General features: G+C 39.4%; 3 protein-coding genes across 3 annotated transcripts in view; 2 read left to right on the plus strand and 1 right to left on the minus strand.

Moving 5' to 3' along the window:
• Window positions 1-612: 612 nt before the first annotated feature.
• The window catches only part of LOC127560166 (keratin-associated protein 4-4-like), a 33,010-nt gene continuing 8,744 nt past the window's right edge, over window positions 613-24,878 (minus strand). Inside the window, exon 2 of the mRNA XM_051994519.1 lies at window positions 613-1,463. Coding sequence (XP_051850479.1) covers window positions 1,061-1,463 — 403 coding nt within the window. The 3' untranslated portion in view covers window positions 613-1,060. The remainder of the gene's footprint in view (window positions 1,464-24,878) is intronic.
• LOC127560171 (keratin-associated protein 5-5-like) lies at window positions 8,363-9,650 on the plus strand. The gene has a single exon (XM_051994523.1). It carries the CDS (start codon window positions 8,528-8,530, stop codon window positions 8,906-8,908), a length of 381 nt encoding a protein of 126 aa, XP_051850483.1. The 5' UTR covers window positions 8,363-8,527; the 3' UTR covers window positions 8,909-9,650.
• Window positions 18,377-19,185, plus strand: LOC127560170 (keratin-associated protein 5-5-like). Its single transcript, XM_051994522.1, has one exon. The coding sequence runs from the start codon at window positions 18,377-18,379 to the stop codon at window positions 18,818-18,820; it is 444 nt and encodes a 147-aa protein (XP_051850482.1). The 3' UTR covers window positions 18,821-19,185.

Below are 24,878 nucleotides of genomic sequence, written 5' to 3' on the forward strand. Positions count from 1 at the left end.
GTCTCCACTAACTTTGGACTTCCCTGGTGTTCCAGGCTCAGAGGTCCAGAAGCCTTCAGCACTGCTGCTGATTCAGAGGTCAGGACAGGACAGACTGGGGCTGTGCTGGGATTACACACTGGGCTGTGGTTCCTATTTTTACTGATCTTCCAGGGTCACTTTGGTGTCTCTAGCCTGAGAATTCTGGAAGCTACCAGTATTGCTGCTGATCCAGGCTAGGGCTGAGTTAGGGGCTGTACGAGTCTGTCCTGCCACAAGATACCCACCCTAGTATCACAGAGCTTTTCTGCTGAGCTTCTAAGTTGCCTTTGACTAGAAAATGTTCTACTCTATCTTTTGGGTAATCTGAAGTTCTAAAAATGTGTTTAAAAGTAATTATTTAAAGGAATTTGGAGCAGTTTGGTAAACTTGTACTTCACCATCTTGGCTCCACCTCCAAAACTTTATTTTTTAAAAGTGAAGGTCTTTGAGTAGAGGAATTAAATGGGTGCTAAGGATACTTTGAAATCTGAAGTCCCGTGACTATGTGAGTCTGTGAATTGCCCATGTACTAAGAAAGAACACAAAGTACAAAAGAATTAGCAAGGCCACTTTGCTTTTTTGTTTGCTTGTTTATTGCCAGGAGACCTGAGTTTTATTTAGAAATTGCCAAGCATGAAGGCAATGGAAAATCAGCATAAGAGGGAATCGAGGAAGGAAACATTTTTGGAATCTCAGTCCTAAAATCGTAGAGTGAGAGCAGTTAATTTTCTTCTCATAACAGCATAATCTGGTGAATTGAAGGCCAAGAAGAAAGACAGAAGGTTGGAGGATCAGATTAGAGTTTGACTTGGGAGGCTTAAAATTAAATTAAAAGCTGTTGATCATGCAAGAGGAAAAGAAGAACAGAGAGGTGATGGCTTGCACTGAAGAAGGAAACACTGATGGAGGTTTCCAAATGGATCTCTTGTGATCAGCTTATAATTGGCTGATTGTACAAACTTTACTCATACTGAGTCACATCAGTAAAGGAACTGATACCTCTCTGGAATGGGGTGAAAATAGTGAGCAATCCATACATTTAGCAGCAAGAGGAACCACAGCAGGCTGGGCGGCAGCAGGTAGTTCTACAGCAGGTGGTTTGGCAGCAAGTAGGGCGGCAGCAAGGCTGACAGCAGCTGGACCCACAGCAGCTGGACCCGCAGCAGGGCTGGCAGCAACTGGACCCGCAGCAGCTAGGGCGGCAGCAGGGCTGGCAGCAGCTGGAAATACAACAGCTAGGGCGGCAGCAGGGCTGGCAGCAGCTGGACCCACAGCAGGGCTGGCAGCAGCTGGACCCGCAGCAGCTGGGGCGGCAGCAGGGCTGGCAGCAGCTGGGGCGGCAGCAGGGCTGGCAGCAGCTGGATCCGCAGCAGCTGGGGCGGCAGCAGGTGGACACAATGCAGGTGGGCCTGTAGCAGGTGGTCCTGCAACAGGTGCTCTGGTAGCAGGGAGGCCGGAAGCAGCAGCAAGTTCGGCAGCAGCAGGGGGTACAGCAGCCAGAGCCACAGCTTTGGCCACAGCAGGTGGAGCCACAACAGGACATGGTGTTGGTGGATTGAGTGTCTGGTTTGTTTCCAGGTGAGTGAATGACTTGTTTTTAAGTCTCCTAACCCTACAGGGCTCTTTTATACTATCCTGAATGACAGTCATCATCACCAGTAATAGCTTATTTCCTCATTATTGTTTAGCAAGAAGGGGAAAATGAGCCTCAAATTGGCTAATTTCTTTAATGAGGGGAAAAATTATTTCCTCTAACCTGTTAGGATTCATCCACTTTTCTCTATATCAGTTTAAATCCATACCACTGGGTCACAGAGAATATTAGAATTGGACGTGACCTCACAGGCCATTCTCCCCATCTATTTCTGAACATGTGATGTGAGCTTTTCTTTTGAATCAAGTTAAGGCTATCACCTCTGTTTATTTTTTCCTGCCTCCAACTTCTAGTGCTCATGTGACAGACAGCCATAGGCCAGCCTTTGATGTCACTCTCTCCTGTCTATGTATCATCCTGTGACTCACAGACAGATATAGTTCATATTTGGTGAAGATACTTTTAGGAGGTGTTCCTGAAAACATGAAAATGTTCCTAGTAAGTTGTTCCTTGTTTCTAGAGCTAAATGGACTTGAGAAAAGTCTGGATTCCCCTAAATTCTAATGCCTACCCCTCTTGTCCCTTAATTCCAATTTACATATAGCTTGTTTTTGCATAATTGATTTATGTGGTGTCTCCATTATTTGTATCCCCAGGGCATAATATTGTACCTGGAACATAATAATCGCTTCATACATATATTGAGCAATTCACTGACATTTCACGTACAATTAAAGTAATGAATAGATATGGGGACAGTGGGCTTCCTGGCAATCCTTTCTGAGTCATTGATGATCATTGATGGACAATGGAGTTCAGCTTGACTGAGATTTCTATTGGTCATAGAAACAACTGACTGTGTGAGCTCCTTTCTGCTTTTCATGTTAAAAATAAACATTAGGGGGTGGCAGCAGCAGTGAATAAAACAGTTCCTCCAAGTCCCTTGCATGCCACAGAGTAAGCAGTGATGATGACTCCCTAGAACCTTCAAGGATCAGCAAAGTGGGACTGGAAAAAGACTGAACCAGCCATGTCAGAGGTGGTCTAAAACCTTTTTCAGCACTGAACACCAGCTCCAGAAGCAGTGCTGACATTGATTCCTGGAGTTTGCTGAGGGAGGTGATAGAATAGTAGCAGACATCAGCAAGACATCTTCAGAAAAATTCTCGGGCTGGACACAATAAATAGGAATTCGCAGAAGAGCAAAAGGAGATCACTGGTAAAGTTTCAACATGCTCAGAATTACAAAGGACAATTGTACAGTCCACACTGATTCAAGATGACTTAAAACAGGAGGACCTAAAAAGTCTGAAACCAATTCCAGAGAATATTTTCTTACTTTTAATTTTTAAAAAAATGTCCTTTGGTGGTCAGCATGTCCCATTCAGAGTAATTTTAATGCCTGCTGAAGAGGAGAATTTGAAATTTAAGGATGCTCATGAAGAGCATGGTGCTAGAACAGTCACCAGACTCCTTCTCTGCTAAAGTTCCAATAGGAAGGACACAGATTTAACCCTTTTTCAAGATACTCTTGTGGCTTTAAGGCGGGAGGATCCATCTATCCATGCATCCATCCATCCATTCAGTTACCCTCCCTACTTCTGTCCATCCATCCATCTATTCATGTATCATCTATCTATCTATCTTTTCAAACTAACTAGCTAGCTAGCTAATTATTCATCTATCTATCTACCTACCTGTCTACCTGCCTACCTATCTATTTCTATAGGAGAGATACAGATTTACTTAAGGTGAACTTTGAACCTTCAGGAAAAAAAAAAAAACATTTAAAATATGACCAAAGGTGTCATTATTTTCTTTGAATTCAAGCAGTCTAAGAAAAGTTTTCATGGTACCAAGTATTTTTCTTTCATGGAAATGGGTAAAATTAAACCTGGGCTAAGTGTAACAGTGTCATACTAGGAATTCAGTGACTTCAAAAGAAAGAGATTATAGTTGTTGACCAAGAAACCACTTAGTTGTCCCCTCCATTAATCTTTGTACAAAGAATGACTATATAGCACGTACATCCTGGAACTTTTGTGAACTGAACAAGTCACTACAATTCAAGTCATGGTAGCTCTGTGTTGCACATTTATCCTTGAATATGCAGGAAAACAGGCCTACTCATGCCAATAAATAAAAAGTGAGATCATTCCACATCTACTGCACAGAAATGTTCAGGGTCCAACACATTCATTCCTCCTTTTGAACACAGCTTGTTCCAGAGATTTTTTGAAGTCTTTGACTTGTGAATAAATTGTGTCCATGGTAGAGTTGGAGGTTTGAATTAACTTACTATCACAAATCATGCTGGAATAGCTAGTAAGTACTCATCTTTCAACTGGAAGCAGCAATAAGAATTCATATTAAGATTTACTTAGCCTATTCACTTCTGATTCCCCTCAATCCTTTGTGTACCAGTGCTTTTATTTCCAGGTACATCATGTCTGAAAGATTTGGCCAACTTGTACAATGCTTATCAGATTTGAGCTCACCAAAGGCAAGTTAAAAAGGCTTTCCAGGGATTCCTGAATCTTGGCAGAGAATTCCATGTATGGAAATGTCCATTTCATTACTTTTAAACTTCTTTTATTCATGATTTTGAGGTGATCCAGAATATATAAAGGTTATGCTAGTAGAGTTTCAAGCTTAGTAAGGTCTATCACTATGGTTGGGCCTTGTTGACCTTACCTGGACTTATTCTTTTTCTCACTGGCCAAAGTACCCAGGGAAGGAATAAGAAGTATACCACCTTGCCTCAAGTACTGAAGCAAATTCTTCCACTTGTTCAACTTTCATGGAAGCTAATGTCCTCAACATTAGAGTCCTTATACAGTCCTGTTTGCTGTATATCATTCTGCAACTTATGACATTCCTTTATTCACAATACATAAGGATTCTTTCAGAGCTAGAGTAGGAAATTCTAAACTGAAAGATATGCAGTACCCATAGAATAAGTGCCTAGATGCTAGGATGTGATCCCAAAAAGGAGAACAAAGCACAATGACTGTCTTCTATGAATCAGGACACAGTCTGCTTTCTTCCCAGAGCTGTTAGCTAGGAAAGAACAAAATGCCTCCTGAGGTTTAACAGTGCTGATCTACTCCATCTTCCTCTCAGGTGGAAAATACTACCCGAGGCAACAGAAAGCATCTCTAGGATTCCAGAATCCTCATCAAGAAGTCTCTGGGTTCCTATGCTTGCATCCCATATTTCTTGATGACTAATGGCAGGAACTTCAACCAAGGATGACTTGTTTATGTTTGCCTCCTGAAAAGATTTGTATGAATGGATCTTTCCACTGACCCATCAGTCAAACTATCAATTTTGAAAACTTACTCATTTATTTGAGGAAGGAATCAATGAAAATTACACTTCTGGAATTCCTTTGTTCTCATATCATCAGGGAGAGTGTGAACTCTCCCCAGATTTCCTCATCATATTATTTCCCAGGCAGAATCTCTACTAGTTGGACCCTCAGCCATACCATATGGCTGAATAGCACCTGAAAGAGTTTGGAAACGAGTGTGCAGTGCCAATTATTTCCCCAGATCAGAAAAAGACACTCAGAACTCAAGGCATGCCTCTTAGGGAAAGTGAAACTTTTTTTTCCCTCATATGTTTTTTTTAAATAACTTTTTATTGATAGAACTCATGCCAGGATAATTTTTTACAGCATTATCCCTTGCATACACTTCTGTTCTGATTTTTCCCCTCCCTCCCTCCACCCCCTCCCCCAGATGGCAAGCAATCCTTTACATGTTGAATAGGTTACAGTATATCCTAGATACAATATATGTGTGCAGAACTGAACAGTTCTCTTGTTGCACAGGGAGAATTGGATTCAGAAGGTATAAATGATCCGGGAAGAAAAACAAAAATACAAGCAGTTTATATTCATCTCCCAATGTTCTTTCTTTGGGTGTAGCTGCTTCTGCCCATCTTTGATCAATTGAAACTGAATTAGCTCTCTTTATCGAAGAGATCCACTTCCATCAGAATACATCCTCATACAATATCGTTGTCGAAGTGTATAATGATCTCCTGGTTCTGCTCATTTCACTTAGCATCAGTTCATGTAAATCTCGCCAGTCCTCTCTGTCTTCATCCTGCTGGTCATTCCTTACAGAACAATAATATTCCATAACGTTCATATACCACAATTTACTCAACCATTCTCCAATTGATGGGCATCCATTCATTTTCCAGCTTCTAGCCACTATAAATAGGGCTGCCACAAACATTTTGGCACATACAGGTCCCTTTCCCTTCTTTAGTCTCTCTTTGGGGTAAAAGCCCAGTGGAAACACTGCTGGATCAAAGGGTATGCACAGTTTGATAACTTTTTGAGCATAGTTCCAAATCGCTCTCCAGAATGGCTGGATGTGTTCACAATTCCACCAACAATGTATCAGTGTCCCTGTTTTCCCACATCCCCTCCAACATTCCACATTATCTTTCCCTGTCACTCTAGCCAATCTGACAGGTGTGTAGTGGAAGTGAAACTTTTTTTAAATTAACAATCACATAAGCTAGAGTATCCTAACAAAGTGATGATTTGGAGAAATGTAGAATTTTCTCTTTCATAGATTGTCTTGGTTTGTTGTCAAATGCTGGGAGGAAGGTTTCTGAGCTTCTCCATTGCGACTTCACTCTAACTTTGTAATGCTAGTCAGAGGTCACAGATATCTGTAAGTGGGCTCCAGGAGGAGGAGAAAGAGGTGCATTCAATCTTTGGAGCTCTTCCATGGCCTGAGACCAATGAAAAGCTTTTCTGCTGAGACTTTGAAAGTTACCGTTTTGATTTGGTTGTCTTCTTCTGAGTTTGGATCTTGCCTGTTACCCTAGTAACTTTCTACTTAGGTTCCTTTTCTGTGTTTGCTCATTTCTCCATCCTATCCCTCAGCTTTTAACCCTAGGCTAATGTGGGACTCTGCCAGCAGAGTGGAAGGAGCAACCTTCTAATTTTCAGGATTTGTGGGTGACATTTTTCTGAGGCACTTACTGGCTCAGTTTGAGTGTTTGGTTCTTCCAGAATGGTATGATTTCAGGAAAGCCATGTTTATTGCTCTTAGGGACTATGCTCTGGACTATGAGTTGCTGCAAACATCGTCACATATCCTACAACTAACTATGTGCAGCACCCAGCTCCCCTGATGGCACACGTTATACTACACCAATCCTCCGCATTGTCCTGAGCCTGAGGTCTAAGAGTGAGACCCAGATCCAAGGATTGACGCTAGTCCTACACTAGGAGTCAGCAAATGGTCCCCTGTCATCACCTTCTACCCACTTGTCTGGATCCTTTTCCCTCTTTGCCTTAGAAGTCCAGGAACCATCACTTCTACCAGAGATTCAGTTGCTCCCAAGGACAACAGCAAGCTTTCTAGGACATAGCCAGTCCTGAATTGTAGTTCTCTTTTACTTAAGTAATTAGACTTTTCTTCTCAACCTGCAAAATTGTCTTGGGTAGGAAATTGTGTTTTTTCCCTTTTTTTGGTATGTTCCGCCATTTCTCAGTTTGTGTGGCAACATTACTGGAAACTGATTGCAATGAGGTAGGGCAGAGTTCAGGGTGCACCTTGCATTGTCTCTAGAAACATGCCAGAACTTAAAAGTTTACAATTTGACTTGCTATCTCTTGAATCAACATCACTCATAAAAGGACTTCCCTCTTTCTGTATATATAATTGGAAATCTCAAAGAATAAAAATCAAGAGAAAAAAGACAGTGGTCATCAAAATTAGGAAACCGTAGATCAGAGTCATACCCATTTTCCACCATATCTACCATGAGGCAAGGGAGGTGGATTTTTGTCTTCTCTTTGCTATCCTTTTCTTACCTTTATCACTCTTCCCTCTACTCCCCTCATCTATTCCAAATTCTTATTTATTCCCTCACAATCCTTCCCCTTCCCAGCAAATCCCCTCCCTTCCATTTCCTAATCTTTTGACGCCTTTCTTTTCAGTTCTGTCAGCTCCCTTTCTCACATTTCCTGCTTTTCTGTGGTCTTCCTTGAACTTCCTATGTCCTCTCCTATGCTCTGCTCTTCTGTACTTTTGTCTGCTCTTTTCTTCTTTGCTCTCATATAGCTCCCTCTATTTTGGCATATCTTAAGACCACAACCAGTTGTTGGACAGTTATCTCAGTCACTTCCCTGATATTGACTTCGAAGCAAGTTCCAGATCAATTATGTTCATCTCAATTTATAACCAGCAAAGCACTAGTTATTCTTTCCGAGTCTATTCAGGTCCATTTCCTTGGTTGGAGCACACAACCTCTCTATCATCAACCACTTGTGTCCTTACTAGGAAGTTTTCCTGTACTTTATCCAATGAGAAAAATCTTCCTCAATTGGTCAGCCTTCTTGTGGGCATCAACCCAAAAACAAAAGAAGGAGAGAAATGTTTTCATCAATTTCTTTACCCAAGATAAGGCATTGATGGTCCCTGAGAAATCTTTATGATGCTTAAGCCAACTGCCATGCTAAGGCCGGGAAGCAGGTTTGTTCTCCCTGGCCGCAGAGGACAAAACCAGGGTGATGAGCATGAAAAAAGCATCTTTAAGCTTCAGAGAAGGAAAAAGCTTTCACATGAGAGCTGTCCGAATAAGGATCAAATGCTTTAAGGCAAACATCACAGAGGAGGGGGTGATACAGCAATAAATCATACATTGGAAAATCATAACGGGAAAAGTCATTACAATAAAAACATTTCAACTAAAAATTGGCACTGACTAATTTGGTCATCATGTTTTCCTCGAGAAAAAAATTAAGGAAATAAACAGGACCTGGCACCAGCAACTGCTGAAGAAGTGGGTATAAAAGAGGTCTCTGAGATCAGGGGACATCCAAACTCAAGAACCTCCCCTCACCTGCCAACCAACCCAGAACCTCAAACCACCAACACCATGGTCAGTTCCTGTTGTGGCTCCACCTGCGGTGGCCAAGGCTGTGGCTCTGGCTGTTGTGGCTCCCGCTGCTGCTGCCAGCCATGCTGCCGCCCCTGCTGCTGCATTTCTAGCTGTTGCCAACCCTGCTGCTGCCGCCCCAGCTGCTGTTCTAGCTGCTGCCGCCCCTGCTGCTGCCGCCCCAGCTGCTGTACTTCTAGCTGCTGCCAGCCCTGCTGCCGCCCCTGCTGCTGCCAGCCCTGCTGCCGCCCCTGCTGCTGCCAGCCCTGCTGCTGCCGCCCCAGCTGCTGCCGCCCCTGCTGCTGCCGCCCCATCTGCTGCCAGACCACTTGCTGCAGAACCACCTGCTGCCGCCCAACCTGCTGTGGCTCTTGCTGCTGAGCTCCGCTGACCTCTGTCTGCATATGCCCACCTTCCCCATGTTCTCTCAGACTGGCAGCATATCATTTCTTCCACTGATTTAATTCAAAACCACCTTCTTCAGGGCTAACAGTATCTCACATTCATCCACGTGAGACCGTTTCCAATGAACACTACCTACTCAGCATCCCAATGCCATCGTTTTCTTGCCTTCATTCTCTTACTTGGACACCAAATTCTTATTTAATATATATCCATGCAATACAATTCTTCACAATTCCCCCACATCCTCACTGTCACTGACGAAGACAATATCGACCATGTGTTTAGCTCATAATCACCTTTTATTACTCAGCTTGCAATGAGGTTTCTTTCTCAATTTACCCATCATGTGGATTTGCCTTTGTCTTAGTTTTTATCCAATTCCAAATAAAGCTTCCTGGAAATCAATGGAATCCAAAGCCTTGGTGAATTCTCTCTATTTTTGTCTTCTTTGTCAATGATAGAGCACCTCTCACAATCACAGAATTGCCCATTTCAAAGGGTCTCCAATGGCCTATCAATTTAACCAAGATCCCAACAGAATATTCACTATCATAGATTTCATAAATGCTCATCCTGTCTTTGCATCCTATCATGTGTTTTGTATAAGGAAACCAAAATGCAAAAAAAAAAAAATTTCTCTTCTCCCCTACTCATTCCAAAACAAAGAAATCTTATTCAGATACATATTATGATTCTTCTCAGGAAGAGAGCTAGCCAAGTGATTGAATGACTTACGGTCTTCTGTGGACCATTTTCTCATGTCTTTGTGTCAGTCAGTCAGGGACAAACTTAGTGAATGTTCATTGGGGATTGCTATGATCAAAAAGGAAAGAGGATCATTTCAGAATGACAAAATTCTGATGTGTGTAGGACAGAAAAAAATAAGTTATTCTGCTTCACATAAGACCACTGGATGAGAGTCTGGCTCAAACAGAGTATGGAGAATCGGGGAATCAGAATTCACAGGACATTCCAAGTTGGCTTGATTGATAATTCCCTGTATTGCTTGCCTTTGAGAATGTTGTCATGAAATCACTATGGCTTCAGAATAGGGCTTAGACCCTGTGTAGAGGCCACAAATGAGCTCCTAAAATACATCATTTAGGTTGGATGTGAGAATATCAAGTCACATAACTTTAAGAGTAGACAAGTTCACCCTTCCTGCCAGGCAGATATTTGCTGGGTGACAATCACTTTTCTATTTTTCTTTCTTTTTTTTTAATCAAAGCTTTTTTATTTAAAAAATATATGCATGAGTAATTTTTTAACAGTGATTCCTGCAAAGCTTTTGGTTTCAAATTATCCCCTCCTTCTCCTTCGCCCTCCTCTAGATGGCAGTTAGTCTAATACATGTAAAGTATGTTAAAATATATGTTATAGCCAATATACATATACATATTAATACAGTTATCTTGTTGCAAAAGAAAACACAAATCAAGCAGGAAAAATGGGAAAGAAAACAAATAGAAGGAAACAACAACAGAAAGAGTGAGAATGCTATATTATGATCCACACTCAATTCCCATCATCCCCTTTCTGTGTGTAGATGGCTCTCTTCATCACTGAACAATTGGAACTGGTTTGAATCATCTCATTGTTGAGGAGAGCCATGTCCATCAGAATTGATCATCATAGACTTGTTGTAACTGTGTATAATGATCTCCTGGTTCTGCTCGTTTCAGTTAACACAAGTTCACTTAAGTCTCCACGGGCGTCTCTGAAATCATCCTGCTGGTTGTTTTTTATAGAACAATAATATTCCTTAACCTTCATATATCATAATTTATTCAGCTATTCTCCTGTTTTTTATTTTTATTAAAGATATTTATTTACAAAGCATATGCATGAGTAATTTTTACAACATTAACCCTTTTGTTCCAAATTTTTCCCTATTTCCCTCATCCCATCCCCTAGCTAGCAGGTAGTCCATTACATGTTAAATATGTTGAAATACATGGTAGATCCAATATATGTACACATATTCATACAGTTATATTGTTGCACAAGAAAAATCAGATCAAGAAAGAAAAAGAAAAACAGAAAGACAACAAAATGCAAGGAAATAACAACAGAGAAAGTGAGAGTGCTATTTTGTGTTCCACACTCTTCATCACTGAACAAGTGGAACTGGTTTGAATCATTTCAATGTTTAAGAGAGCCACGTTCACCAGAATTGATGATCATATAGTCTTCTTGTAGCCGTGTATGATGATCTCCTGGTTCTGCTCATTTCACTTAACATCAGTTCATGTAGGTCTCTCCAAGCCTCTCTGAAATCATCTTGCAGGTCGTTTCTTACAGAACAATAGTATTGTTCATATACCATATATTTATTCAGCCATTCTCCAGTTGATGGGATCCACTCAGTTTCCAGTTTCTTGCCACTACAAAAAGGACTGCCACAAACATTTTTGCACATGTGGATCCCTTTCCCTTTTTTAAGATCTCTTTGCAATGTGATCCCAGTAGAAACACTGCTGGATCAAAGGGTATGCACAGTTTGATAACTTTTTGAGCATCGTTTCAAACTGCTCTCCAGAATGATTGGATCCATTCACAGTTCCGCCAGCAATGTATCGGTGTCCCAATCTTTCCACATCTCCTCCAACATTCGTCATTATCTTTTCCTATCATGTTAGTCAATCTGACAGGTGTGTAGTTGTAGAGGGCAGAAACTCTGAAAAAGTGTACTTGAATCTGAGACAGCAGAGCACTTAAGGCTAATTACGTATTTGATGTGAGATAATGGTTCTATATACATATATTTAGATGAGATGGTGATGTGATGGCTCTCCTCACCATTGGTGCTTGCTGAATGTGTGGTAGGGAGGTAATCATAGGCAAGGATTGGAGAGCTGAGGGAGAGAGGTTTAGGAAGAGAGAGACTTTAGGCTCTGGACTCCAGAGTCCAGACTTCATCTTTGGCAAGCCACGTAGCAGCTTGCCTGCCTGCTTAAACTTCTCTCCCTAACACCAAGGACTTTGATTGATCCTGACCCTGACTGATCCTGAGGCCCTCCAGAGAGCTAGCCTGGACATTAAATGTAGTCATATTTCCGAGTTGTCTTAATTTGCATTTCTCTGATCAATAGTGATTTGGAGCACCTTTTCATATGGCTACAAATAGTTTCAATTTCATCCTCTGAAAATTGTCTGTTCATATCCTTTGACCATTTATCAATTGGAGAACAGCTTGAATTATTATAAGTTTGAGTCCATTCTCTATTTATTTTACATATGAGGCCTTTATAAGATCCTTTGGCTGTAAAAATGTTTTCCCAGTTTATTGCTTCCCTTCTAATCTTGTCTGCATTAGTTTTATTTGTATAAAAACTTTTTAACTTAATATAGTCAAAATTATCTATTTTATGATCAATAACGATCTCTAGTAGTTCATTGGTCACAAATGGCTTCCTTCTCCACAAATCTGAGAGGTAAATTATCCTATGTTCTTCTAATTTGTTTATAGTATAATTCTTTATGTCTAGATCATGAACTCATTTTGATCTTTTCTTGGTGTACAGTATTAGGTGTGGATCTATGCCTACTTTCTGCCATACTACTTTCTAATTTTCCCAATAGTTTTTGTCAAATACTGAATTCTTATTCCAAAAGGTGGGGCCTTTGGGTTTGTCAAATACTAGATTGCTATAGTCATCAACAATCTTATTCTGTGAACTTAAGTTATTCCACTGATTAACTTTTCTTTTTCTTAGCCAGGACCAAATAGTTTTGATGACTGTTGCTTCATAATCTAGTTTTAGATTTGGTATAGCTAGGCCACCTTCATTTGCTTTTCTCTTCATTAATTCTTTTGAAATTCTTGACATTTTTTCTTCCAGATGAAATTTGTTGTTATTTTTTCTAGGTCAGTAAAAAAGTTTCTTGGGAGTTTGATTGGTATAGCACTAAATAAATAGATTAGTTTAGGGAGTGTTGTCATTGTTATTATATTTGTTCAATCCATGAGCACTTGCTATTTTTCCAATTGCTTAGATCTGACTTCATTTGTGTGGAAAGTGTTTTTTAGTTTTGCTTATATAGATCCTAACTTTCCCTTGGCAGATAAATTACCAAATATTTCATATTATCAACAGTTATTTTAAATGGAATTTCTCTTTTATCTCTTGCTGTTGGATTTTGTTAATGATGTATAAGAATGCTGATGATTTATGTGGATTTATTTTGTATCCTGCAACTTTCCTAAAGTTATGGATTATTTTTAATAGCTTTTTAATTGATTCTCTGGGGTTATCTAAGTATGCCATCATTTCATTTTCAATGAGTGATCATTTGGTTTCCTCTTTACCTACTCTAATTCCTTTAATCTCTTTTTCTTCTCTTATTGCCAAGACTAGCATTTCTAATACAATATTGAATAGCAATTGTGATCGTGGGCAACCTTTTTTCACCCCCCCCCCCATCTTAGTGAGAATAGTTCTAGTTTGTTTGTCACTATTGCATATGATGCTTGCTGATGCTTTTAAATAGATGATACTGACAAGTTTAAGGAAAAGTTCATTTATTCCTATACTCTCTAATGTTTTTAACAGGAATGGGTTTGGGATTTTATCAAATGCTTTTTCTTCATCTATAGAGATAATCATATGACTTTTGTTAATTTGGTTATTGATAAGTCAATTATGCTAATATTTTTTCCTAATATTGAACCCACCCTGCAATCCTGGCATAAATCCTACTAGGTCATGGTGTATTATCCTGGGGGTGATTATCTGCAATCTCTTTGCTAATATTTTATTTAAGATTTTTCCATCAATGTTAATTAGGGAGATTGGTTTATAATTTTCTTTCTCTGTTTTCATCCTACCTGGTTTAGTTATTAGTACAATGTGTGTGTCATAAAAAGAATGTGGTAGGAGTACTTCATTGCCTATTTTTTCAAATAGTTTATATAGTATTGGAGATAATTGTTCTTTAAATATTAGGTAGAATTCACATGTAAATCCATCTGGTCCTGGGGATTTCTTTTTTCAGGGCATTAATTAATAGCTTGTTCTATTTCTTTTTCTAAAATGGGACTATTTGAGTAATTTATTTCCTCTTCTGTTAATTTGGGCAATCTATATTTGTGTATGTATTCCTCCATTTCACGTAGGATGTCAAATTTATTGGCATAAAGTTGGGCAAAGTAACTCTTGATAATTGCTCTAGTTTTCTCTTCAGTGGTGGATAGTTCATTTTTGAGAATAACAAATAAACAATAACATGATTTGGTTTTCCACTTTCCTTTTTCTAATCAAATTAACTAAAGATTTAACTATTTTGTTGATTTTTTTCATAAAACCAACTCTTAGTTTTATTTAATAATTCAATATATTTTTTGCTTTCAATTTTATTTTTAAAATTTCAAGTTTGGTATTTGGTTTGGGGTTTTTTAATGTGTTCTTTTTCTAGCTTTTTTAGGTGCAATCCCAATGTATTTATCTTCTCCCTCTCTATTTTATGCATGCAAGCATCTAGAGATACAAAATTTCCTATTATTACTGCTTTGGCTGCATCCCACAAATTTTGCTATGTTGTCCCATTGTTGTCATTCTCTTGGAGGAAATTATTGATTGTGCCTATGATTTGCTGCTTCACCCATTCATTCTTTAGGATAAGATTACTTAGATTCCAATTACTTCTTGGTCTATTTCCCCCTAGCCCTTTATTGGATGTAATTTTTATTGCACAAATGATCTAGAAAAAAATGCCTTTTCTATTTCTGCCTTTCTGCATTTGATTTTGAGGGGATTTTTTAATCCCCTAACACATGGTTTACTTTTGTATAAGTTCCATGAACTGCTGAGAAAAAAGTAACCTCCTTTCTGTCTTCATTTAATTTTCTCCAAATATATAGCATACTTAACTTGTCTAACATTTTGTGTACCTCCTTAATTTCTTTCTTATTTATCTTGTGGTTTAATTTATCTAGTTCTGAGAGAGGAAGGTTGAGATCCCCCACTAGTATTTTTTTTGCTGTCTATTTTTTTCTTGCAGCTCTCTTAACTTCTCCTCTAGCAATTTCCATGCTATACCACTTGGTGCATGTATGTTTAGTATTGATATTGCTTCATTTTGTATGGTACCCTTTAGTAAGATATAGTTTTCTTCCTTATCTCTTTTAATTAGATCTATCTTTGGTTTTATTTGATCTGAGATCAAGATTGCTACCCCTGCTTTTTTTCTTCACCTGAAGAATAATATATTCTACTGTAGCCCCTTACCTTCACTCTGTATGTATCACAATGCTTTAAATGTGTTTCTTGTAAACAACATATTGTAGGATTCTAGCTTTTAATCCAATCTGTTATCTGCTTCCATTTTATGGGGGAGTTCATCCCATTCACATTCATAATTAAAATAACTAATTCTGTATTTCCTGCCATCTTATTTACCCTAGGTTAAGCTTTTCTCTTTCCTATCTCCCTTCCTTTTCCCCAAGTATTTTGTTTTTGATGACCATCTTCCTCAAACAGTCCTCCCCGTTTAGAGTCCCCCTGCCTTGTTTACATCTTTCCCCAATTCTTCTGTTTTTCCTTCTATTAGTCTTTTCCCTTCTTTGCCTCCTTTCACTCCTACTTCTCTATAAAGTGAAATAAATATTTTTGTGATACCAAATATGTCTGATATTCTTTCTTAGAGCTAAATCTGATGAGAGTAAGATTCACACACTGTTCACCCCCCTCCCTTCTTTCCCTCAATTACCATAGATTTTCTTTGCCTCTTTGTGAGATGTAATTTCCCTTATTTTACCTTCTTTTTCCTCTTCTTCCAATATGATCTCCTTTCCACCTCTAGTTTCTTCTTCATATCATCACAATAAAATTAAATTATACCCCCATTCTCTAAGTATATCCATAACAGAAATATAGTTCTCAAGAGTTTTTTTTTCCTTTTTATTTTTATTTTTTATGCTTCTCTTGAGTTCTGTGTTTGGAGATCTAATTATTATTTTTTTGGTTCAGTACTGGTCTTTTCATTAGAAATAGATGAAATTCACCTATCTCATTGAATGTTCAACTTTTTCCCTGAAAAATAATGCTCATTGTAGCTAGATAGCTTATTCTTGGCTGTAATCCCAGTATCTTTGCTTTTCAGAATATCAGATTCCACGCCCTTTAATCCTTTAAGGTGGAAGCTGTTAGGTCCCGGGTAATTCTTATTGTGGTTCCTCAGTATTTTAATTGTTTCTTTCTGGCTGCTTGCAATATCTTTTCCTTGGTAGGATAGCTCTGAAATATAGCAACCCTATTCCTTGGAGATTTAACTTTGGGTCTCGTTCAGGAGGTGATTGGTGCATTCTTTTGATTTCTATTTTACTTTCTGATTCTAAAATATCAGGGCATTTAAAAAAATATTTCCTGAAGATAATATCTAGGTTCTTTTCTTCATCATGGGTTTCAGGAAGCCCAATAATCCTTAGATTATCTGTCCTAGATCTATTTTCCAGGTGAGTTGTTTTTCCTAAGAGATATTTCCTATTTTTTATTTTTTGTTTTTGTTTGACTGATTCTTGATGTCTTATTGAGCCATTCACTTCCATTTGTTCCATTCTAATTTTTAGTGTATTATTTCCTTCAGTTTCCTTTTTTAGCTCCTTTTGCAATTGGCCGATTAAATTTTTTTGTTCCTTGCAGTCATTTTCCATTTTTTTCCCTTCCTTCTTGAAATGATCTTATTTCATTTCCCCATTTTTCTTCAAACTCTCTTTTAAGATCCTTTATGCAATCTTCGAAGAAAACCGTGTGAAAAGAGAACTAGGTCATGTCTCTTTTTAGGACTTCTTCTATAGTTGATTTGTCTTTAGAAACTTCAGAATTTGGGGTCTGTTCTCTCTCTTTCTCTCCATAAAAGCTGTCACGGTAAGATTCTTTTTTGTTTTTTATTCATTCTTTGAAGGCTTGACATCTGTTTAATGACAAAGGAGTAACAGCTGTTTTAATATTCCTGAGGCAGTTCTGCTCATTGATTTCAAGTGCTGGGTAATGGCCGGTTATGTCCCTCTGGGGCTCAGTGGTTTACAATTTGTCTTTGACAAAAGGTAAACCTGACAAACCACCTGCTTGCCCCTAGGACAGAGTGGCCTAAGAGGCTCACAAAAGTTTTCCAGGTGCATTGAAGCTACAACATTCTGACTCCCAGCCCCAGCTTCTTGCCCTGACCACCCTATGCTGTGGTTTGAGTTTGGCAGGCTATCCCCCTGCCCAATTGAAAAAGACCAACTCTGAAGTTCTTCCAAGGTATCTTTTTCTAGAAATGTGTTGTACTCCAAATATTTGTTGATTCTTTGACTTCAAAACCAGTTTAGAAGCTTAATCTGCTGTCATTTTGAGAGAAGGTTAGAGGAGGTTACAGAGAGTCTTGTCTGCTCTCTGCCATCTGGGCTTGGCCCCTGAAAGAGCCCAACTTCTTATTTCTTCCCTCACATATCTTTTCCTTCCCTGCAAATCTTCTCCCTTCCATTATCTAATCTTCTTTTTACTTCTTTGCTTTCAGTGCTGTCAGCCCCGTTTCCCTCATTTCCAGCTGTTCCCCTGTCTTCCTTGACCTCTCTATCTCCTCTCCTCTGCTCTGCTTGGCTCTTCTGTTCTTTCATCTGCTCTTCTCTTTTCTTTTCTCTCATACAACTCCCTCTATTTTGGCCTATCTTAAGACCATAATCAGTCTTTGGACAATTATCTCTCTCACTTCCCTGATATTGACTACAAACTAAGGTGCAAACCAATTATGTTCAACTCAGTTTGTAACCAGGAACCACTATTCATTCATTCTGGGCCTTCAAGCCATTTCCTTGGTTGGAGCACAAAACTTCTCTGTCATCAACCACTTGTGCCCCTATTAGGAACTTTTCCTGGTCTTCATTCAATGAGAAAAATCTTCCTCAATTGGTCAGCCTTCTTGTGGGCATCAATCCAAAAACACAAAAAGGAGAGAAATGTTTCCATCAATTTCATTACCCAAGAGAAAGCATTGATGATCTATGAGAAAACTCTTCGATGCTAAAGCCAACTGATAGGCTGAGGCTGGGAAATATATTTGTTCTCCCTGGACCCAGAGGACAAAAACAGGGAGATGAGCATGAAAAAAAGCACATTTAGACTTCAGAGAAGGAAAAAGCTTTCACATGAGAGCTGTCCAAATAAGGGTCAAATGCTTTAAGGTGAACATCATAGAGGAGGGGTGACTCAGCAATAAAACATACATTGGAAAATCATAATGGGAAAAGTCATTACAATAAAAAACATTTCAATTAAAAATTGGCGCTGACTAATTTGGTGATCACATTTTCCTTGAGAAAAAAATTAAGGAAATAAACAGGACCTGGCACCACCAACTGCTGAAGAGGTGGGTATAAAAGAGGTCTCTGAGACCAGGGGACATCCAAACTCAAGAACCTCCCCTCACCTGCCAACCAACCCAGAATCTCAATCCACTAACACCATGGTCAGCTCCTGTTGTGGCTCCACCTGCGGTGGCCAAGGCTGTGGCTCTGGCTGTTGTGGCTCCCGCTGCTGCTGCCAGCCTTGCTGCCGCCCCTCTTGCTGCATTTCTAGCTGCTGTCAGCCCTGCTGCTGCCGCCCCAGCTGCTGTACTAGCTGCTGCCGCCCCTGCTGCTGCCACCCCAGCTGCTGTACTAGCTGCTGCCGCCCCTGCTGCTGCCGCCCCAGCTGCTGTACTAGCTGCTGCCGTCCCTGCTGCTGCCGCCCCAGCTGTTGTTCTAGCTGCTGCCGTCCCTGCTGCTGCCGCCCCAGCTGCTGTTCTAGTTGCTGCCAACCCTGCTGCCGCCCCTGCTGCTGCCAGCCATGCTGCCGCCCCATCTGCTGCCAGACCACTTGCTGTAGAACCACCTGCTGCCGCCCAACCTGCTGTGGCTCTTGCTGCTGAGCTCAGCTGACCTCTCACACCGATCTGCAAATGCCCATCTTCCCCATGCTCTCTCAGACAGCTAGCACAGCTTTTCTTCCACTGATTCCCTTCAAAAAGCCCTTCTTCAGGGCAAACAGAATCACACTGTCAGCCAGGAGTGACCATTTCCAGTGATCACTATCTACTCAACACCCCACTGCCATCTTTCTCTTGTCTTCATCCTCTTACATGGACACCAAATTCTCAATTAATTTATATCTATGTAACACGATTCTTCACAATTCCCCCACATCCTCATTGTCATGGAGGAAGACAATATCAACCATATGTTTAGTTCTCAATCAGCTTTTATTACTCAGCTTGCAATGAAGTTTCTTTCCCAATTTGCCCATCATCCGGATTTGTCTTTATCTTAGTGTTTGTTCAATTCCAAATAAAACTTCCTGGATATGAATGGAATCCAATACCTTGGTGAATTCTCTATCTTTTGTCTTCTTTGTCAATGTTACAATACCTCTCACAAGCACAGAATTGCCCATTTCAAAGGGTCTCCAATGGCCTATCAGTTTAACCACTACCCCTACAGAGCATTCTCTTATCTTAGATTTCATAAGTGGTCATACTGCCTTTGCATCCTATTATATGTTTTGTATAAGAACACCAAAATTCAATTTTTTTCTGTTCTCCCCTACTCATTCCAACACAGGAATCTTCTTCAGACATCCATTATTATTATTCACAGGCACAGAGCTATCCAGGTGATTGAGTGACTTACAGTCTTCCATGGACCATTCCCTCATGTCTTTGTGTCATTCACGGATAGACTTAGTGAATGTTCATTGTGGATTGAAGAACCTTGCTATGATCAAAAGGGAAGGAGATCATTTCAGAATAACAAAATTCTGATGTGTGTAAGACAGAAAAGAATAGGTTATTCTGCTTCACTTAGGAATATTTGAGGAGAGTCTAGCTCCAATAGAGCTAGGGAATCAGGGAATCAGAATTAACAGGATATTCCATGTTGACATGATTGCTAATTCTCTGCAATGCTTGCCTTGAAAATGTCATCAAGGAATCACTATTGCTTCAGAACACGGCTTAGATCCTGTGTAGAGAAAACAAGGGATCTCCTAAAGCACAAGATTTAGGTCGGGTTTGTGAGAATATCAATTCACATAATTTTAAGAGTAGACAATGTCACCCTTCATGCCATGCAGATATTTCTTGGGTAACAAGTACTTTTCACAGGCTGCCTTTGGGATTCGGGAGAGAGATGGACAGAGACAGGATCTGAGCCAGGAAGGGAAATGTAATTGATCAGAAATTCTGCATCTGTTGATGCAAATTGAATTGATGCAGAGGTTTCTGTGACTTATGTTTGCTTACCATCAGAAACATTAGGATGGTCAATGAGATTTCCCCCACTTCCAAAAGAACACTGAAAATGTTATAGCATTGGCAGCAGTAGAAATAATTTCATTTATACCCAGTGAATCATTAATCATTGCCATGACTTCACCCCCAAATTCACCTCTACCCTAAAGCAATTGCATATTTCTCTCCTGATACATGGATTGTTCTGTGTCCTCAGGTACCTGTGGGTTGCCATGAGCATAATGCAAAAATTGCCCATAACCACCCATCAGAGGATTATTAGATTACATGAAAATCCACCAGAAGATAGCTCCATTGAGCGCACTCCTAGTGGCTGCATCCCAGTTGAGTTCCTCCCCATTCCAACTCTACCTGGCTCTTTTTCTCCCTACCACTATGCCTAATTCTCCTTAGAAATAGTTTCTTCCAATCTCTTGACTCCACCCAAAAGGGGAAAGTGTCTAAAGATTTTCTTCTTTTTGGCAACAGTTTCCACATAGTCTTGTCCTGTGGTCTTGAGGGCATACATGTTACTCACCCTAGGGGAACAGATGCTCACAAATATGAGGTTGGCTCTATATTTGCAAGGCATTTTCTCAATGCAGAGAAGGTACACATGTACTCAATCTATAATTGTGAGTATAGTTCACAGGTTAGGCAGTAAATCAGTAACAGAGCCCATTGCCTTCAGGGAAGAAACACATTTTCACCTTTTTCTTCTGTATGAGTATTATGTCTTTGCAGATCAATGTATTTCAGCAGCAGTTATTGGAGACCTCTTTTGAACCTCTATATTCATATCTCTGCATTAAATGCCATGCTGCCTATGAACCTGGCCTTTCAAAAACTGTAAAATGTCTGCCTGGCAATTTTTATATCCAGATTGTCATTGGATACAAGATAATTAGAAAGTTAAACCCCCATTGAAATATGTTTTGAACTGACAATATCATGATCATTCATCATCACAGATGTCATAAAAGGAGAAGTGAAAACGAATCAACAAAACTATTTTTACTTTCAACAGAATAACATGACTGTCCATAAATCCTTCAGGAGCTAAGAGAGTTAGTCCCTGCTTTGGAGATGACCATCATTTCAAGAATATAAACCACTTTCCATTTTGCAAAAAAGAAAGAGAAAGTGACAGAAGCATTATGGTCCTTTTTGGTCTTTTTCATGACTGAATATGTATCCTGGGCTTCCAAGAGGCTTCAGTAGAGCCTTTTGTGACATGAATTTGTACAGAAATGAACCGAAAAGCTAATGAATCATTAAGCTTGGCTCATCAGTAGCAGGAATGAATTGTTATAAAAGTTATCAGACTGTGTATACCCTTTGATCCAGGAGTGTTTCTACTGAGTGTATATCCCAAAGAGATCTTAAAGGAGGAAAAGGGACCTATGTGTGAAAACTATTTATGGCAGCCCTTTTTGTAGTGGCTAGAAACTGGAAACTGAGTAGATGCCCATCAATTGGAGAATGGCTGAATAAATTATGGTATATAAATATTATGGAATATCATTATTCTATAAGAAACTATCAGCAGGATGATTTCAGATAGGCCTGGAAAGACTTATATGAATTGATGCTAAGTGAAATGAGCAGAACTAGGAGATCATTATACATGGCAAGAATAGGACTATACAATAATCAATTCTATGGATGTGGCTCTCTTGAACAATGAGATGATTCAAACCAGTTCCAATTGTTCAGTGATGAAGAGAGCCATCTACATCCAAAGAGAGAATGATGGGACCTGAGTTTGGACCACAACATAGCATTCTCACTCTCTCTATTGTTGTTTGCTTGCATTTTGTTTTCTTTCTCAGTTTTTTCTTCCTTCTTTATTTATTTTTCTTGTGCACCAAGGTAATTGTATAAATATACAATTTTTGTATATTTATTGTATTTAACATATATTTTATATTGTTTTTAACATATATAATGTATTGGACTACCTGCCATCTAGGGAAGGAGGTAGGGGGAAGGAGGGGAAAATTTGGAATAGAAGGTTTTGCAAGGGTCAATGTTGAAAAATTACCCATACATATATTTTGTAAATAAAAAGCTTTAATAAAAAAAAAAGAAAAGAAAACATACTTTTTTTTTTCAGGAAGAAATCAATGAAAACTTGCTCTTCTGCAATTCCTTTTTTCTCATGTCATGGGCAGTGATTTAAATCTCCCCAAATTTCCCCATCATATTATTTCACAGGAAGAATCTCTGCTGGTTGTAACCTCTGTTAATCAGGTTTTGTTCTCCCACACCAAAGAAACTGAACAATAGCACCTGAATGGGTTTGAAAATGAGTGTGCAGTGCCAACTGTTTCCCAAAATCAGAAGAAGACATTCAGAACTCAATACATGTCTCTTATGGAAAGTGAAAGTTTTTTTTTTAAACTAACAATCACATAAGTTAGAATACTGACAAAGTATGATTTGGAGAAATGTAGAATGATTATTTTCTCTTTCATAGATAGTCTTGGTTTGGTATCTGACTTCTGAAATTTGGGGAAGAAGGTTTCTTATTCTGAGCTTCTCCATCACGACTTTGCTCTAGCTTTGGAATGCTAGTGAGAGGTCTCAGATATCTATAGGAGGGCTGAGAAGGAGGAGAAAGAGGTGCATTTAATCTTTTGGAGCTCCTCCATGGCCTGAGACCAATGGAAAACTTTTCGAGTGAGGCTCTGGATATTGCCGTTTTGATTTGGTTGTCTTCTTCTGAGTTTTGATCTTGTCTGTCCCCCTAGTAACTTTCTATAGTTAGGCTCTTTTTCCGTGTTTGCTCATTTCTCCATCCCATCCCACAGCTTTCAAATCTAGGCTAAAGTCGGACTCTGCCAGCAGAGTGGAGGGAACACCCTTCTGATTTTCAGGATTTGGGGGTGACTTTTTTCTGAGCCACTTCTTGGGACCTGGGAGTGCTTGGTTCTTACAAGGTGGTATGATTTCAGAAGAATCATGTTTATGGCTCTCTGTTTATGGGACTGTGCTCTAGTCTGTGAGTTACTGCAAACACTGTTATACATCCTACAATTAACTATGTGCAGGCTCCCAGCTCCTCTAAGGACACACATTATACTATACCAATGTTGTGCATTGTCCTGAGCTTGAGGTCCAAGACTGACAGGCAGATCCAAGGATTGGCGCTGAAATGGAGTCTTGCACTAGGAGTCAACAAATGGTTCCTCGTCATCTCCTTCTATCCATTTGTCTGGATCCTCTTACCCTCTGTAACTTAGATGTCTAGGAATCCCACAGATTCAGTGGCTCCCAAGGAAGACCGCAAGCTTGCTAGAATACAGTCAGTTCTACATTGTAATCTTCTTTTACTTGAATACAGTAGACTTTTCTTCTCAACCTTCAAAATTGTCTTGGGTGGGAAATTGTGTTTTTTCCCTTCTTTTGGTAAGCTCTGCCATTTCTCAGTTTGTGTGGCAACATTACTGGAAACTGATTCCAATGCTGTAGTGCAGAGTTTGGGGTGCCTCCTGCTTTGTCTCTGGAAACATGCCAGAATTTAAAAGTTAAAAATTTGACTTGATATCTCTTGAATCAACATCACTCATAAAAGGACTTCCCTCTTTCTGTATATAATTGAAAATTTCAAAGAATAAAAATCAAGAGAAAAAAGACAATGGTCATTAAAATTGGGAAACTGTATGATCAGTTTCCTACCCATTTTCCACCATATCTACCAAGAGAAGAGGGAGGGGAATTTTGCCTTCCCTTTGCTATCCTTTTCTTCCCATTATCACTTTTCCCTCTACTCTTCTCACCTGTTTCAATTTCTTATTGACTTTTCCTTTATTGAGGGAAGCCTTACATACCTTCCCCTTCACCTCAAAACCATTCCATTCCCTAATCTTTTGACTCCTTTCCTTTCAGTTCTGTCAGCTTCCTTTCTCACATTTCCAGTTGTTACCCTATCTTCCTTGACCTTCCTATCTCCTCTCCTCTGCTCTGTTTCACTCTTCTGTACTTTTGTCTGCTCTTCTCTTTTTTGTTCTCATATAGCTCCCTCTCTTCTGAAATATCTTAAGACCATAATCAGTCTTTGGACAATTATCTCACTCGCTTCCCTGATGTTGACTCCAAAGTATGTTCCAGATCAATTATGTACATCTCAATTTGTAACCAAGGAATAACTACTCATTCCTTGTATGTTCATTTAGGTCCATTTCCTCGATTGGAGCACAAAACTTCTCTGTCATACCACTTGTGCTCTTACTAGGAAGTTTTCCTGTTCTTTATCCAATGAGAAAAATCTTCCTCAATTGGCCAGCCTTCTTGTAGTCATTGACTCAAAAACATAAGAAGGAGAGGAGTGTTTTCATCTGTTTCTTTACCGAAGAAAAGGCATTGACGATCCATGAGAAATCTCTTCCAGAGAACAAAACCAGGGGGGTGAGTTTCAAGAGAAGCATCTTTAGGTTTCAGAGAAGGAAAAAAGCTTCCCTAGGAGATCTGTCTAAATGAGGATGAAATGGTTTAAGGCACACATCACGGAGGAGGGGTGATTCAGCAATAAACCATACATTGGAAAAATCATAACAGGAAAAGTCATAACAATGAAAACATTTTAGGTAAAAATTGGCACTGACTAATTTGGTGATCACGTTTCATTGAGGAAAAAAAATAAGAAAATAAACAGGACCTGTCAACAGCAACTATTGAGAAGGTGGGTATAAAAGAGGTC

Source organism: Antechinus flavipes, chromosome 4 (assembly GCF_016432865.1).
Source record: "Antechinus flavipes isolate AdamAnt ecotype Samford, QLD, Australia chromosome 4, AdamAnt_v2, whole genome shotgun sequence".
NCBI classification, from domain to species: Eukaryota; Metazoa; Chordata; class Mammalia; order Dasyuromorphia; family Dasyuridae; genus Antechinus; species Antechinus flavipes.